At 41.6% G+C, this 18,151-nt stretch overlaps 1 protein-coding gene across 3 annotated transcripts in view; it reads right to left on the bottom strand.

Moving 5' to 3' along the window:
* Positions 1 to 18,151, bottom strand: part of LOC120563484 (NACHT, LRR and PYD domains-containing protein 12-like) — a 66,298-nt gene that overhangs the window by 18,726 nt on the left and 29,421 nt on the right. For 2 of the 3 annotated variants that reach the window (XM_039807673.1, XM_039807664.1), the window contains exons 10-11: positions 10,965 to 10,979; positions 9,891 to 10,064 (exon numbers count right to left, since the gene is read on the bottom strand). In XM_039807673.1, the coding sequence (XP_039663607.1) occupies positions 9,891 to 10,064; positions 10,965 to 10,979 (189 nt within the window). Of the gene's footprint in view, positions 1 to 5,046; positions 5,502 to 8,782; positions 8,954 to 9,890; positions 10,065 to 10,964; positions 10,980 to 18,151 lie in introns of those variants that run through there. The other variant, XM_039807679.1, reaches the window with a different exon arrangement.

Below are 18,151 nucleotides of genomic sequence, written 5' to 3' on the forward strand. Positions count from 1 at the left end.
AGATCTAAGAAATGTGGGAACATTGGGCTGACCCCATGACGCCATGTTGCTCCATCTCCACTAGAATTTAACATAAAGTTGTGTGAGTGGCCGTTTGGACAGACAGCATAAAGTGTGTGAAGGTCTGAGCCTCTGTAGGTTCAGGATGTGTCGCAGGCTGTGTTGACTGATTTCAGATTTAGTTTGGTTTCACTGGTTGATTGACACTCAGGTTTGAAGCAAAAAGAAACACGAACACATACTTAAGGGAAACTCCATCATGTGTCATTTTATCGTTGCTATGGAGACGAGGGATGCAGCAGATCGGTCCGGATGCATCCAGAGACAGGAAGTGGGGTTGGTGCGTCTATGACAAAGAGAACAAGGTTCTCCATCTTTCCATTGACGGAGCTCAATCTGAGGGGCGGGATAAACGGTTGTCTTTCAAATTCCCTTTGCACGTAATAGGATAGCGCTCCAACCAATCAGAGCAACGAAGAAGGTAGCGAAGCTAGTTGATAAATTAAACTTTTGCTTCATCCAGTCGGCAGAACTCCGAACACATCTTTTTTTAAGAATGATTTCTGTGACGTTCTTTAAAGAAAAGCTTAACTCCAACTCTTCCAGAAGTCCGCTGTTCCCAGCAGCAGCAGCCATAAGCCCCGCCCACCAACTCTATACACAATGTGATTGGCCTGACCAAAATTTGGTTTTTCCAGCTCACAAGTCAATGGAGAGTGCCTAGACCCCCCTGGCTGCAAAATAAATTTGCTGCCACTAGGGTGTCTAGATTTCTAGGCTAGTATTGAGCAAGACTGCTGCTTCAATGTAACCACTCGAGGTATTTGGAAACCGTGAGTCAGCGTCCATTAAAAATTGTTTTTGCCGGCGCTGACAGACTCAGATTATTATTCTTAGTGTCTGACAACATTATGGAAAGGATCCTTTGAGTTGAGTAGGACCCTGAGTTAATATTGGTAATACACAGTTTATCTTTAGTGTTAGGAAGCTATGACGGCATTACTGACGCACACTGTTTCATAGGGGTGGGAAAAATGATCTATTCTTAGATGCATCACGATTTCCTCATTTTTTAAATGTGTTGATTTTTATTTAAAAGTTACTATCTCCAGACAAGTAAAAATCAGAAAACAGAGTGATGAAAGAGGATGGGATAATGGACAACAACTTAGAGTTTAGGCAAGAGTGCAGAAAAAAAAACACAAAAAAATGGCCAAAAGGAAAGAAATAATTTAATTTTGTAAATATACACATGATCTAATAAGACATACATAAAATAATTAGGCAAAACACATATAGGCTGTTCATCATTTTATCACATTACATCTGACCACCTCATGTTCTAAGAAGTCAATTCTCCACCTTTAAACATGACTGGGCCTCTGACATGGAAGATTAATGGGACAGAAGGTGACTTTCACAAGCATGTTGAAGGCTTAAGCATGGAATGACTACAAAATAAAAACCTCAGTAGACAAAACATTTCATTAAAACTTGTGTGTGACAAATAAATGTACATAAAAAAATTGTTGCATCGAGATGCATCAATAATCGGTTTAGTATCGTGAGGTGCCAAGAGATTCCCACCAATACTGTTTCAGGGTTTTAAGGTTTCTATTTGTCCCTCAACATTATGCAGTGAAATGCTTTGTTTGCTCCTCAAGTACTGTGCTTGTACATATATAAAAGTATATACAACAAGGATAAAACGTGGAGAAAAGAATCAGATATTCATGCTGAATCATAGTAATTACCTCCAAAATCACCGATACCTCAACTGCTTGGAAAAGGCAACCGGAGCTGCAACAAAAGCAAAATGTTTAGGGGGGGATTTCCGTTTTCTTTTTAACCTGAACCCTATTTTCCCAGACATTGAAGTCCAAACTGATGTGAACAAACTGAAACTTTGAAACTGGTCCAGTATTGAGCGATGAACGCTGTAACAGGCAGCCGTGAAACAAACTGTAATGTAACCCTACAGGACTAATGTTCAGCATCAGATAGAGTCCACTAAAAGTTCTGTTGTTGCTGCTGACAGACTCAGATTATTATTCTAAGTGTCTGACAACATTATGGGATGGATCCCTACAGAGATAGACCTTTTAGTTAAAGAGTAAGATCCTTTTAGTTTAACATGAAACAGCCCCGAAATCACCATCACCAAACTCCACCAGACTCCATGTAAATAATCAGGACTTTTAGCGTGTATAGAGCCAGCATATCTCCACCAGACTCCATGTAAATAATCAGGACTTTTAGCGTGTATAGAGCCAGCATATCTCCACCAGACTCCATGTAAATAATCAGGACTTTTAGCGTGTATAGAGCCAGCATATCTCCACCAGACTCCATGTAAATAATCAGGACTTTTAGCGTGTATAGAGCCAGCATATCTCCACATGTAAATGGGTGAATTATGGGTTTATTTCAACCAAACCAGAGTGGTGATTGTTGGAACAATAGGAAATTGTAGTAATAAGATAACTAAAGAAAGATACTTTTCCTTCAGTTATATATATGATGGTATGTTGGCACAGTAATTAAAAGTAATTAAAAACATTTACACAAAAACAACAAAGGTGTAAAAGTGTAAAGTGAGGAGTAAAATGTTGATTTATTTTACAGTTTTTCTGACTGTAAAATGTGGGGGTCCAACACTGCCTGCAAAAGTGCAGAGGGACATGTTCCTCTGTGTGTGTGTGTTAGAGCTGTCAATCTTCCACTATAATACCATTCAAATTCCATTTGAGATTTTTTTTAATATTCAAATAATATTAGAATATTTAATGCTCAATTGCAGCCTGTTAAATATGTTCTACACTACTCAGGCTTACGCATTGTCAATGCCACTACAAGCATGTGGTTGTTGTTACAACGGTCACTACTATTTTAGTGATTTATAAGCAACTTGTTCCCAGCAGATTATGACTTTACTGAGAATACAGCTGTAAGAAGATAATATGACGTGGAAGCTAACTCTGACAGCTGTAGGGGAGCTAACATAACCTTTAGCTTTCTCCATGAAGCTACCAGCTACGCTAACGTTACCTCCCGACGCAGTTAGGAAACCAGAACGAGCTAACTATTGATAACATTAGCTTTTCGGCTCGGTGGATGGCGATTTTAAAGTAATGTTAAAACTATTTCCCGTCCTCCTTACGATTTCCAGCCGGAGCCGGTCACTCCCCCGTGTACTAACGTTACTCGCTACGTAACGTCAGCTCTGTGATGTTGCTAACATTACTCGGTACTTAACGTTGTCTTAGACCACACAATGCCTTGTGTTTCTCACTCCCGCTGTTATTGTTCATAAGACATGACATGAATCACACATGCGGGTAGGTCAAGGCGAGGAGAAGGAGATTAACTAACGTTAGCCAACATATTTATAAAAAAAAGTCACATTCGAATAGTAATTTCAGCATTCGAATAGTATTGATTTTTTTACTATTCAAATTATATTCAAATTTCGGTATTCGTTCCAACAGTCCTAGTGTGTGTGTGTGTCCGTCCCCCCCTCCAGTATATTACGCTCCTACGTTACACAGAGAGGAGTAATCTCTGAGCTGGTAGCTGGTGCTCAGATACCCTCTGACTTCTGATTGAGGAGTTTTGAGCATTGTGTCCTTAAAGCTGCAGTAGGTAAGATTGTGAAGATTCTAGCCTGGTTAACACAAGACCCTTCTCAGTTGTAACTGAGAGTGGGTCTGGGAAAGGTTCATTGACAGTTCATTTCCAGAGGGGCGTCACCAACGGACGCCACTCAAATGCCTCTAGGCTCATTGGATAGTCCTTCAACCAATCAGAGCAACGATCCGGGTGACGCTTTCCACATCCAACAAAAAAAATGTGATTCTGGTTTTTGGTGTGGTCCCTCCACCACGCCCTACTTTTTCCTTGCAGGTGTTGCATATTGCTAACTTGTTATCTTCTGCACACACGCTGAAGAATTTCCAAACAGCTGACATGTTGCAGGTTAATTCACGAGGCTCCCTACATGTGCAAGAATAGCGCGGACCGCCGCTTCACACCGTTGGTGAATGTACACCGCGCACAGGGGAAGTTGAGAGAAAGGAAACAGAGACTGAGTCAGTGTGTGCGTGCGTCCTTGAGAACTGTAACTCGTGTAACTTATGTTGTCAGTTAATTAAAGCATTGACCGGTATAAAATCGGCATATGTCAGACTGACCTGCCGGTCCCTGGTCATGGTGAAGCACGGCTTCGGTAACCGTCATGTTGAATGTAAACAAAAAGCTGCTCGCCGTCGCTGCGCTATCCTTGTCACGTAAAGCCCGCCTCAACGGTTGTGATTGGTGTAAAGCCCGCCTCAGCAGTTGTAATTGGTGCCTCAATTTTGAGGACATTGGAAATGGGTTTGAATGGGCTCTTCGCCAGACTGACCTGCAGAGCAAATCTCAAATTTGCCGGAAGGTCGTCAGGGTTTACCCAGGCTATGAAGATCCAGGACTTTGCCAACAAATTTGAACATCGACAACTTGTCAGTCCCCCCCCCCTTTCTGCTGAAGCCCAAACCGTCTCCTAAGCCCCTCCCACACAACAGAGTTTGACACAAATGCCTATGCATGTCAGACAACATTTTCAATAACTAAACACTAACACAATGTTAACTTTACTCACCAACAGTAAAACGATGCCAACCAATAAGCTAGTGTTAGCCATTTCAGCATCATATCTGACCGACCACTGTGCAAACGTTACTATTATCCTCACCAACGTATCTTTGTGGACTTTTGACTCCTAATAACCAAGTGAAAGATAAATCATTCATGGTAATTATGTTACCTGTTGAGAGGAAATGTGGCTACATCTGCATCGTTCTTCAGATCTTTAAAATCCTGCAGCTCACGCCACCTCTGAAAAGCCACTACAATATTCACGGAGTTTTGGGAAATCTTTCTGCAGCTTGTGCGCGGGGAAGGGGGAGCGGAGAATGCTATTATATATGTGTGCGTGCCTGAGCAGTGATTGACAGGCAGATAGACCCCGTGGCTCTGATTGGAGAAAATCAACCGGGAGCGGTGGAATTTTGCCAATTGCAGTACAGGCTGTAGGAGGTGCCAGTGGAGCTGGATTTTTTTATATTACATAATTCATGTAGTTTTACTGGATCATAGGGTCAGCAACCATGACAGAAAGTTTGTTTTATAAGACTTACCTACTGCATCTTTAAAGAGAGAAGAGTCATAATGAATTAAAGGTCACTTTCACACCTGTAGTTCAGATCATTTGGTGCCGACAGAAGGAGGAAAATGATCCATTGTTGTCTTTTAGTTCTGATCCGATTTATGTCCAAAGAAATCCCTCAGACACCACCAGTGTCTGCAGTTTGTATCTTTTGTTCTTCTGTAAATCAGACAGCAGCTTCAGACTTGATTCTTCTGGATCACTTATGTCCAGCGTCAGTTCTCTGAGGTGTGAAGGGTTCGACTTCAGAGCCGAGGCCAGAGACTCACAGCCCCTCTCTGTGCAGTATGACAACCTGAGAGAGAAACACATTGGTTTAATACCACAGTAATACAGTACAGGCCAACAGTTTGGACACACCTTCTCATTCAATGCGTTTCCTTTTTATTTTCATGACTATTTACATTGTAGATTCTCACTGAAGGCATCAAAACTATGAATGAACACATATGGAATTATGTACTTAACAAAAAAGTGTGAAATAACTGAAAACATGTCTTATATTTTAGATTCTTCAAAGTAGCCACCCTTTGCTTTTTTATTAATAAGGGAAAAACTTCCACTAATGAACCCTGACAAAGCACACCTGTGAAGGTAAAACCATTTCAGGTGACTACCTCATGAAGCTCATTGAGAGAACACCAAGGGTTTGCAGAGTTATCAAAAAAAGCAAAGCGTGGCTACTTTGAAGAATCTAAAATATAAGACATGTTTTCAGTTATTTCACACTTTTTTGTTAAGTACATAATTCCATATGTGTTCATTCATAGTTTTGATGCCTTCAGTGAGAATCTACAATGTAAATAGTCATGAAAATAAAGAAACACATTGAATGAGAAGGTGTGTCCAAACTTTTGGCCTGTACTGTACAAACACTATCAGGTGCATCAATACCTAGTCTTTATTATCTCTTGTGTATTCTTTTTTTTGGGACTTCAAATGTCCAAACATAAGTCAGAAATCAGGGTGTAATTTCTGACTCAGTGTTACAATTCAACAGGCAAATTAATTCTGTCATCAGCAGCAGCTTTTTCCTCATCAGGTCGAAGATTAAAATAAAACCTTTTTCTCTCTTTTGGAGATCTGGAGACCGTGGAGATGATTTATTATATGAGGTCTTGACTGCTGTAACCATCTTGCCTGCAGCTGGTTTAACATGGAACAGTGAGACTCCTTACTGGTACCAAGACAGTCAACGACGGGACCATTAACCCTGTCCACTATAAATACAGCTTTAGTGGGCTCGTCTGGCACGTAACCGCCTATAAAATGGGGAATTGTAGATTTTAAACTTCCGTTTGAGTACAAATTAAACAAACCGCTGCACGGCAGTTATAGTTAAGGTCGTCTTAATCCCTTAAAAACGTTTTAATCGCTTAAATCGCCACTGGACGGCCTACCTGAAAACTCCGGATCACTTCACTTCCACCTCTCAGCAGCTCACCGACAGCGGTCTTCACCCAAAACTTCTGATAAACACCGGACTGGATTCACGGACTGACGGCACTGACGATTTGACTGACTGACTGGAAAGTTGTAAGTTGTAAGTCAACAAACTCTTTTACTTTACCTGAAAGTGTCTGTATTTTTGTTTCTGTGCACTACGAGCGGATTACATGACTAAACTGAACTATTTTCTTGTTGTGCTCCAAAAATGAACTAAGTTCATTAAGTTTTTGTTGGATTTTTGTGTGGACTTCTATATTTTGTAAACTTGGACAATAAATGTTTTTCTTGTGGGACTTGAGTGCTTTGCTTACTTTTTGTGTTAAATATATGAACGTTTGATTTGAACCTTGAAATGTGCGTTGTGTTTTGTTGGGTTTATCTTTTCGTTGTTTAATGTGTATAGGGTGTACATTTTTATATGTGTGCGCGCTTGTGTGGTATGACCTATATCCAAAACTAAACATACAAAATACAACTGACCTAAACCTTAAACTATACTAAGACTATCTTAGATGTTAGGAAAGAGACCTGGCTGGCACCCCGTATAGGGAAAACACGAAACGGATTTAGACAAACTGTCACAAGTTGATAGTGGATTTTGTTCCCTTTGGACAGAGCCAGCTAGCAGTTTCCAGCCTTTATGCTAAGCTAAGTGGCTGTAGCTTTATATTTAGCGTACAGACATGAGAGTGGTATCAGTCTGAACATCTGACTCAGAGAGAATAAAAGCAAATTCCACAAAATGTCAAACCATAACAACAACCATAATACTCTGACTTATTGGCTGCTACTTGAGTTGTATCGAACATTAAAGGTCCCATGGCATGAAAATTTCACTTTATGAGGTTTTTTAACATTAATATGAGTTCCCCCAGCCTGCCTATGGTCCCCCAGTGGCTAGAAATGGTGATAGGTGTAAACCGAGCCCTGGGTATCCTGCTCTGCCTTTGAGAAAATGAAAGCTCAGATGAGCCGTTTTGGAATCTGCTTGTTATGAGGTCATAACAAACAAGGTTACCTCCCCTTTCTCTGCTTTGCCCGCCTAGAGAATTTGGCCCACCCATGAGAGAGAGAGAGAGAGACATCATGGCTTTCAAATGAGCAAAGGGGCAGTTGGTCAAGGCCCCCCCCCCACCCTCCACCTTGCCCCCCCCCCTCTCTCCTCCTCAATAGCTTCAGACACAGAAATGGTACATCCTAAGGAAAGCTCATTGTGGGACTGGCTCTAGTGGCTGTAATTCTGCACCAAGGCTGAATTTCGGGAAAGAGACTTCAGATACAGTATTAGGGGACCACTAAGGTCTATATAAAAGAGACTTCAGATACAGTATTAGGGGACCACTAAGGTCTATATAAAAGAGACTTCAGATACAGTATTAGGGGACCACTAAGGTCTATATAAAAGAGACTTCAGATACAGTATTAGGGGACCACTAAGGTCTATATAAAAGAGACTTCAGATACAGTATTAGGGGACCACTAAGGTCTATATAAAAGAGACTTCAGATACAGTATTAGGGGACCACTAAGGTCTATATAAAAGAGACTTCAGATACAGTATTAGAGGACCACTAAGGCCTATATAAAAGAGACTTCAGATACAGTATTAGGGGACCACTAAGGTCTATATAAAAGAGACTTCAGATACAGTATTAGGGGACCACTAAGGTCTATATAAAAGAGACTTCAGATACAGTATTAGGAGACCACTAAGGTCTATATAAAAGCATCCAAAGAGCACCATGTCATGGGACCTTTAAACGTTGTCCTCGGGTCAAATTTGACCCGTTTGGTTTTTTCATATCAGAAATATGGGACGTCTAAAACACCAGAAAAAGCAGCAAAAACTCCGTCAAAAGCGACAAAATGTCCAAAAATGGGATACAAACGTCAGAAAAAGCTATAATATGTGGGAAAAAAAAGTTTTTTTCATGTTTGACCAAAAGAATCACAAGGGTTAACTGTATTGTGCTAGGATGAAGTGACAGACTGAAACAAGTTTGCAGTCTGAGTCTGACTAACACTGAAATTATCTGAAATTAAAAACTAGATAAATTATATTATTAACAGAACAGGTGTCCAGGGAAGAAAGAATTAACAGAAAACTGTCTGTTTGAGAAGTCTCACCTCAGTATCTCCAGTCTACACTGGGGTTTTCTCAGCCAATCAGAGAGCAGCTCCACCCCCTGGTTCCTTAGGTCATTGAGACTCAGGTTGAGTTCTCTGAGATCAGAGGAGTCGCTGAGGGCAGAGGTCAAAGACCGGCAGCTGGCTGCTGTTAACAAGCAGTCTCTCAGGCTGGAAGGAGACATTTAAACACAGTTTTCCGATCAGAGTTTGTTTTGTGTAAGAGAAGATTTATAAAATAAATACAAATAAATATTATAATAAATGTTGTATAACAACTATAATGTAGACTTAGTGTTTCTTAATGTATTTGTTAAAATCTATAACTCTTCCTGTCAAATTTTTGTTGTTCTCTGTCAACATCATAATTTTCACGGAAACATGGTAACAACAGCATCTGAGAATGATGAGTGTGACGCTATGAAAGCGAGACACACGAGTGTAGATGACGTTACCTACCCACGCAGTAACTAATCACATTCCCTCTCACACACATTGGCCAACTCTGGCAGACTCACTCTCTCCTCCTTTTCAATATAAAATAAAAAAATAAAAAGTCACAAAATTTGCAGGTCGCACAAGTGTGAGTAGTTTTAAAAATGACTTGCACCCTCTCAAAAAATAGTCGGTCACAGTCTGGAGCCCTGCCCCTTAAGAACATATCTGGAACGATACGTCAACAATGAAATTATGGGTCGACAAATTTTAATAATCAACATAGTCTATTATGTCGACTAATCGTTGCAGCCCTAGTTGCGTGTAGGTGACAGTTTAATTTGGTTCTATGTTGCTTCATGAAGCTTTGAGGTGTTAAAACTAATCAGAAAATATTAATAATTAGACCTGACTCACACATGTTGAACATCAGAATTGGGACATTTTCAGGAGTATGGTCAACAGGAGAGTTTAACCAGCTGGACACTAATCTTTCAGATTTGGGTCTGGATTTCTAGGCTACATTGTCACCACATGATATAAGATATCTGAAGGGAATATTTCATCTATGTTCACTGTAATATGAAAGAAAAGTAAACCACTCCCAGTTTAAGTGTCCCAAATTCCGTATGACTTGTATTATGAATCACCACAAACATCTGGATGTTCTTACCAGAGTCTCTGGAGTTTGCAGTTGGGACTTTTTAGACCGTCAGAGAGCAGCTCAACTCCAGAGTCCAGCAGTTTGTTTCCACTCAGGTCTAACTTCTCCAGACCAGAAGACTTTGAGCTGAGAACTGATGAAATGTTCTCACAACTTCTGTAGGTGAGTTTACACTTACTTAACCTAAAGTTAAAAAACAAAATGACTGTTAACATTTAGCAAACACTTCCCTCTGTTCTCTACATTTAAACACAACCAGAGAGCTGCAGAGCTGTTGGGTTTCTCGAGGTTGAATACTTATGAAGCTCTCTTTGATGCTTTGAGCACTGACAGCAGTCACTTTAAATCATCCACGGGATTAATGACGCATCACATGAGTTAGTCCCCCCAACACAGCGTTTGTTCCTAGGGAGATGGATCCGTGCGTCCCGCCTCCTGTGCACCATGGATGTCTGAGCCCCAGCAACTAAAGACTCTAGAAACTACTGCATTTTCCGTGTAATTTTCCGCGAGTAAGATATTTCATCTATGGGAAATACAGAGGATGACTGAAAGTATTTTATAAGTGGATGTATCAATCATTTTCTGTCCTCATGTTTAACAGAGATTAAGGAGCCTGCGAATTAAACAGTTGTGTGAAAGATGTGAAACATTATCCACATGAATGATCAAACTTTTATGGAGTATCAGCGGATATAATTTTTGTTTTCTTTCATAGACAACGTTACAGACGTATGCCAGTAACTGTAGCGGAAACTTTATTTTGTAATGTTTAGTAATTTTCGGCACTTCTCAGTTAGAATTCGCCACGTTACAGAGCCAGAAAAGATTTTGCGGACGGCCCGCACATTCTCGCGACTGCTCAACAGTTTGCGTGACGGCCCGCACATTCTCACGTCAAGTTAATTTTTTATTAGGGCTGTCAAAATTAACGCGTTAATTTTTGCGTTAATTTTTTAATATTTAACTCGTTAAAAAAAATTAACGAAATTAATGCAGCTGTGTTTGTTTACTTCATGTGGCGGCTGAGAAACGTAATACGTCTCCATAAGAGCAGGCGGCGCTACTCTAGGAGGGACTTACCTGATGGAAGTAGGCCTACGGGCCAGTCAAGAGTTGAAACATGGACCAGTAAGATCCCAAAAGAGAAAAAAGACGATGTGTTAGAATCCAGAAATGAATGAGCACGGGCTATAAACATAGACAGTATATAAGGCTATAAACGGGACCGAGTACTAGTTCCGACATGTTGTCTCGTCAGGAGAGAGGCGCCACCGGTAAGCTGCTGTTTCGCTACATTGAGCTGCGGTTTAAGTTTGATTTGTCTCGACTGCTGTGCTGCCGATGTGTACGTGCGCGATTTGTTTGCTTGATAACTGTTACGTTGGTCACGCTGATAAAACCTTATTTGCAGTCTGATGTTTAACGCTGTCGACTCGATAGTATCCGTGACTATATTCCAGTAAATGTTTGAAATTGGTGCGTCTCACTGTCACACAAGCTACTTCCTGGTTGCGGTGCTGGAAGGGAAATGTAGTCAATCGCTTTACATTGGTAATGGATTGCTGTGCACAGCGTCGCTATCTAAAACTACACTCACTGTTTTCCCTTTAGGCCAACATACACCTTTGTGGTTTTGGGTTACTGGTTTAATGTGTAACATTGATATTGATATTGATGTGCATTTCCAACCTGATCTCACAGAATTCCGTAAAATGGGCACGGACCCTTAACTCAAAATCCGTGGCAGTTTCACGGAATTACAACAAAATCCGTTAAACTGTCACGGAAGAATTCCGTGTAATGAACACGGATCGCCGAAAACGAAATACGGGCTTACGTGACACGCGGATCGCCGAAAAAAAAACGGTGGGTGGGCTTACGGTTCCGTGACACGCGACAAGAACGGGACGGTTGGGTTCAGGAAAAGGTCGTGGGTGGGCTTACGGTTCCGTGCCACACGCGGGACACGCTTAAAAAATAAAATAAAAATACAACCGACAAATGCCACACGCGGGACGCGAACTCCGCTCTCCTGAGTGAAAGTCCTGTTTTACCCATCCACCACCCTCAACCAACTTGGGGACTTTACATCGGCGTTGTTTTCCGTGGTGGTGGTACGGAATTTTCACACATTCCGTACCACCACCACGGAATGAGTTGTTACCAGTCCGTGCCCATTTTACGGAATTCAGTGAGACCAGGCTGGCATTTCTGTGTTTAGATATATGTGCTTTGCTTAGTCATTCAGATTAAACACTATGTATATTATAATATTTATGATATTAAGTACTGCCTAGATTGTAATTTATATTCTATATATATATATATATATATATATATATATATATATATATATATATATAATTTGTATATATAATTTGTATATTATTCAGAATATGGTATATTAGGTATGTGGCTAATATTGGGGGTGGTGACAAAAATCTGCTCTCAAGTCGGACAGTTTCTAGCCGTTTCAGCAGCCTTCAGCAGGACTAAATAAGCCAAATTGTTGCTGCTGTTGTTCTGAAAGATATTAAACATTCTGAACTTAGCAGAACCTTTCCTTGTTTGTTTTTTCTTCATATTTGCAAAGTTAAGTGATTTAGCATTTAAATATCCATTACTACAAGCTTCAGTCTCAATTTAAAAATGCGATTAATCGTGATTAACTACAGCAAAATGTGCGATTAATTAGTAAATTTTTTTTAATCGATTGACAGCCCTATTTTTTATACATCACAAAGTGTCCATGAAAACCAGCGTACGCAACGTTTATACATGAGGCCCCAGAACTTTATCTGAACCTTTGGGCAGGCAAGCGGGGTTAAGACCGTAAACAAAGAGAAGGGTGCTAACGTTAGGCTAAGGCTAACTCCTTATTGGCTATCACTTTGCAGCATTTTCCTCGCCATTGTACAGTCTTTAGCAAACAAAATGGATGATCCTCAGCTGCAGATCACCACTCGTAAATGTATTATGGACTGCAACATCATGATGTTCACGGAAACATGGTAACAACAGCGCTGTGCAACAGCATCTGTGAATGATGAGTATGATGCTATGAAAGCGAGACACACGAGTGTAGATGACGTTACCTACCCACGCAGTAACTAATCACATTCCCTCTCACACACATTGGCCAACTCTGGCAGACTCACTCTCTCCTCCTTCTCAACATGAAATAAAAAAATAAAAAGTCACTAAATTTGCAGGTCGCACAAGTGTGAGTAGTTTTAAAAATTACTCGCACCGTCTCAAATAATGGTCGGTGGCAGTTTGGAGCCCTGCCCCTTAAGAACTTATCTGGAACGACACGTCAAACATGAAATTATGTGTCGACAAATTTTTATAATCAACGTCGTTGATAATGTCGACCAGGGCCGGTTCTAGCCCTTTGGCTGCCCTAGGCGAGATTGAGTTTTGTGCCCCCCCCCCCCCAGTCTCACATTGCCAGATCTCCACAGTGCAATAGAGTAGCAATGTATGTTCATTTTAGTTTCTAGCTTCCATGTAAGTTAGATGGCACCAAAATTTGGTCTAATCATAACTGGTCTGGCAACCCAAAGGCCAGTGTTTTGTTTCCAGATTTGTGTGCATGGTGACTTATGATGGGGGGGGTCTGGGGGTCCACCCCCTGAAAATGTTGAGCATTAAATACTTAATTTCCTGCATTCTGGTGAATTTTATTTTTTTTACCTTTTTCTGAATCAATTTATGTTGGAAATATGTTTATCTTAAGGGAAACAGAGATTACAATCCAAATATAAAAACATAATGGAATATATTGCAGTAAGGCTCTCAGGCATTCTGTATTGCTTTCATCTATTTATTCTCCTTTGGATCGATGTTTCTAATTATATCTGAGTCAGCACACATGTAGCCTAGGCAACATTTACTCTTCCCATTTTTGCTTCTTTTGTTGAGGAAGTAACCACCTTAAAGGTGCAATATGTAATATTGTGTGTAATACTGGCAGCTAGCGGTTAAAATAGTTACTGCACTACCAATTCAAAATACTGGAGAGTCGTCTCCCCCGCCCCCTCCTGCCCAGACTCGAAGTTCACGGGGGTTGCCAGGCTGAGACCGCAGCATTCACAACAACGTTGCTAGACACTTTTCTCACATAGCCAGACATTACTCCACAGCACAGCAGAGTAGCTAACGTTAGATGCTAGTCTCACATAGCCAGACGTTACTCCACAGCACAGCGGAGTAGCTAACGGTAGATGCTAGTCTCACATAGCCAGACATTACTCCACAGCACAGCGGAGTAGCTAACGGTAGATGCTAGTCTCACATAGCCAGACATTACTCCACAGCACAGCAGAGTAGCTAACGGTAGATGCTAGTCTCACATAGCCAGACATTACTCCACAGCACAGCGGAGTAGCTAACGGTAGATGCTAGTCTCACATAGCCAGACATTACTCCACAGCACAGCAGAGTAGCTAACGTTAGATGCTAGTCTCACATAGCCAGACATTACTCCACAGCACAGCGGAGTAGCTAACGGTAGATGCTGGCTATATTGTCATAAAAGCCCGTGCTCACGCGGAGCTCTGTAACCAACTGACAGACACACTTTTTCGCCTTAAAATTACAGTATGAACCGCTAAAAACACAACAACCTCACTGTCCTCTCCACACGCGAGTCAGGCACACTTCCTCGGCTTAGAATTACAATACGAAACGCTAAAAATACCACTAGCTACCTTACCGACGGAACACACTTCATTGGCTTAGAATTACGGCAACAATCGCTAAACACACTGCAAACTCACAGTCCTCTCTTCCTGATTTACAGCCCCCCTCTCGTGGCTTAAAATAACTCACCGTTGTCGGCTGCAGCCGCTGACGAGGCTATACGCTGTAAACAGCCGTGGGCTGCTTGTCTGGTCCTCCCGGTAACGTTAGCAGGGTTAGCATGGCGGCGTTAACCAGGACCAGTCGGGATCACTTTACTGGCTGTGTCTCAATTGCTTTTGCGTGTAACCAACTCGGGTACTCTAGCTATATAATTCAATGTGAGTACACAAATGTTGAAATGACAAAAAATGCCCCTAGTAGCTGTGATAAATTAGCCTGAAGCTAATGCTTACCTGTTCAGGAGAAAATAAGCCAACTCTGCGACCTTTTGGGATCTAAGCTGTCTCCATTTTTCAAATACATCTCCAATATTTACCAGGGGGTTGTTATGTCTCTGGTCACACAACTGTTAGTAACATGCTGTTTTCTTTTATTTAATGTCATGTAGAATCTATCTCCATTGATCCTGTTTGTTTGTTTGCTGCTTTCATGGCTGTACTACCGTTACAGCTGTAGCTCGCTGGGTTTACGTTTTTACAGGTATATCTGGCAACCCGGCCTGGCTGTCAAACTGGGCCGTTGATAACAACACACACACAACACACATAAACACAAATTCTGTCACGGAATGTAAATTTCAAAAAGAAAAAATACTGACATTAGCATTGTTGTCAGAAAAGATAGTATTTCAGTTTAACATGTTTCCTTAATATCTGATGAGGCATTGGTGTCATTTTTGGATTTATTACAGTACAAATATTACATATTGGACCTTTAAATGTGCATATTAAAATTATTGACCTGAATGATACATTAATTCATTTTAATGAATTAATAAACCCCTGGACTGTAATATTTCAGATGTGTTTGAGCAAGATTTCTGCTCATGTTCAAAACTTTGTGCACATTCAAAATACAGTGGGCTAGATTTATCAAGCCGTTTGCGCCTGTTTCCAGGCGCTAATTGGTCGCAAAGACGGACGTAACCGATGCGGGCTATTTACAAACAGGGCGCACTTGGGTAAAATGGCAGATTGTCTGCCACATGAGCGAGAAGAGACAAGTTGCGCTTTCAATATGCGTTCGTGGGAGGGTCATGGGGAAAGTGGGAGTTCCACCCAAAAAGGTGGGAGGATAAGCGCAAAGTGCGCCTAATTATATACTCCGTGGTATTTACAAAGACTGTCAGTAAGAGCGCGCCTCTATTGTGAGGGGGAAATTCTCCGCCTCTTAAAGCAGGTCTGAACCAGCCGCAATCGAGTAGACCTTTATGCCGCTGGTGAAATGGCAACAGTAATCTGAGCATGACGAAGACATAGGCGAGGCTGAAAATATCGTTAACACAAGAATCACCCTTTGTCAGTGAACACAACATCATTTAGCGTTACAGATCAAGCAGCCATGCAATATTAGAGTTACTGGAAGAAATCAAAGATTAAATTGAATCTCCCACTCAGTGTTCACATCCCATTCCAGCAGTTGTTAAACTCCTCGCTACATTACAAATATATCGGCATCAGGATCATTTAAATAGTCATAGCATCAGCAGTGGGAATATCACAGTCTGCACTCAGCCATATCATAGCACCAGTACTGCTTTGCTACAGCGCAATTTACGGTCTAGTGGGCGGAGAAAGACGCTGATTGGCTGATGGGTGTCAGGGTTGATAAATACTACGCAGAATGTGGAAGCATAGCGTGCGCTATTACCGAACTCGCATAAACAGACGCAGCGCAAACTGCGCCAGTGTTAGTAAATCTGGCCCAGTATATCTAATCTGTGTTCTCTCTGGTTTGGAGGAGTTGTGATATTGTGAGAAAATAAAGTGATAATACAATAGACTATTACAAGAATAAAGTCACTATATTTCAGAAAGTAATCCACCTGCACATTAGCCTGCTGTGCATTACGTGATTGCTTTGCTGATACGGTAGATGTCAGACCTCCTGACAGACTCAGAGCCCCGTTTGGGACGCTGGTCTCTGAATGCGACAGTTTAGGGAAGTGGCTTCTAGGCTAGGCTGCTCTACATCAGAGGTGGAAACACAAAACTAGGCAGAAATAGGGACACATCTGCTGCAGCATGCCCACAGCAGAGCGCGTCCATTAGAAACCTGAAGCTGCACTGACCACGGAAGGTGCGCTGCTGCAGCTCCGTGTCTGTGCCGCTGCTCGTCTCTATTTCTACAGCGAGAGTGGACACTAAGCGACGCACAGGTCTGCTTCAGAGCTCCGTGTGTTTGAGTCTGGAAACGTCACGTAATGAAAAATTGACAAGTAAACGTGTGGCTGAGGGGGCGCCCTAGGATGATCATGTTTAATGGGGTGATAGAATGCAAAACTGATTTTACCCTGTCATAGTTGAATAACGACAGTTCGGTGGGTAAATAGGACATACATAGAAGCTCAAAATCCCATTGACACCCCTTTACTATGAAAATCTCATATTTTGAAACTGCCGCTGAAAACGGGCGAATCCCAACAAAGCTGAGTTGCTTACGCAAGCATCTCAAAATCCGGAACCTTAAGAGAACAGTCACGCCCCAACATTTACATAGGCTACACAACTGACCTGAGATCAGGTAGTACATTTACATAGGCTACACAACTGACCTGAGATCAGGTAGTCTTCTGAATCTAGCTAGGTCACGCAGATCTCTGCTATTCCATTACAAAATTCACTTCTGAAACTTTTTTATGCGAGAAATCAACTATGTAAAGCTCAAATATGGGCCGTTTTACAAAAATGGATGGCTAATTGCAAATGTTGTCCGACTGTGTGTCGGAGTTCAGCGCCGGTGCTGCCTGTGTTGTTGCCTCGCTGCCCAGCCTGCCTTCCTTCACACACCCCGGCCTGCTCTGAGGTACTTGGAGCTCCGTTATGGCTTGCAGCCGACAGCACTCCATACCCGCGCAAAGTCACCGGTTTTTGGATAATGGACTACTACACGCTGGTGCTCTGACAGAGCTCCAGGGCCTGCAGCTCCCCTCTTCCTGCTAGCTAAATGCCCGGTGTATGTGAGTGAGAGCGCGGTCAGCGAGCTTGTTGCACCAGCAATCTGTTACCACAGGTTCCAGTTAATATTTTAATGTGTGTAATTATGATGTGTTGAGTTATTTAAACAAACGATTGGGGAAATAAACGCCGCTTGTCCGTGAGTCTCATTGATAGAGACTGCTGCTGGATGTAGCTCTATCAATGAGAGCTAGCTAGCCTCCTCTTAGAATTCCTCTGGAATTCACAAATATTCATTAACTTGAAATCGGACACCGTTGTTAGCTTTATAAGACCTTTAGGGAGATCTTGAATAAGTGGCGTGATGAAATTCAAACTGTAAATATACAGAAATTACGCCAAAAATGAAGCTAACTATCCGTGATTTGTAGCTAGCTACACATAGCTAGGATTGAAGGGACAGTCATAGCTAACGAAACCCCCACTGTTCTGACCGGAAGCAGC

This window comes from Perca fluviatilis, chromosome 1 (assembly GCF_010015445.1).
Source record: "Perca fluviatilis chromosome 1, GENO_Pfluv_1.0, whole genome shotgun sequence".
Taxonomy (NCBI): domain Eukaryota; kingdom Metazoa; phylum Chordata; class Actinopteri; order Perciformes; family Percidae; genus Perca; species Perca fluviatilis.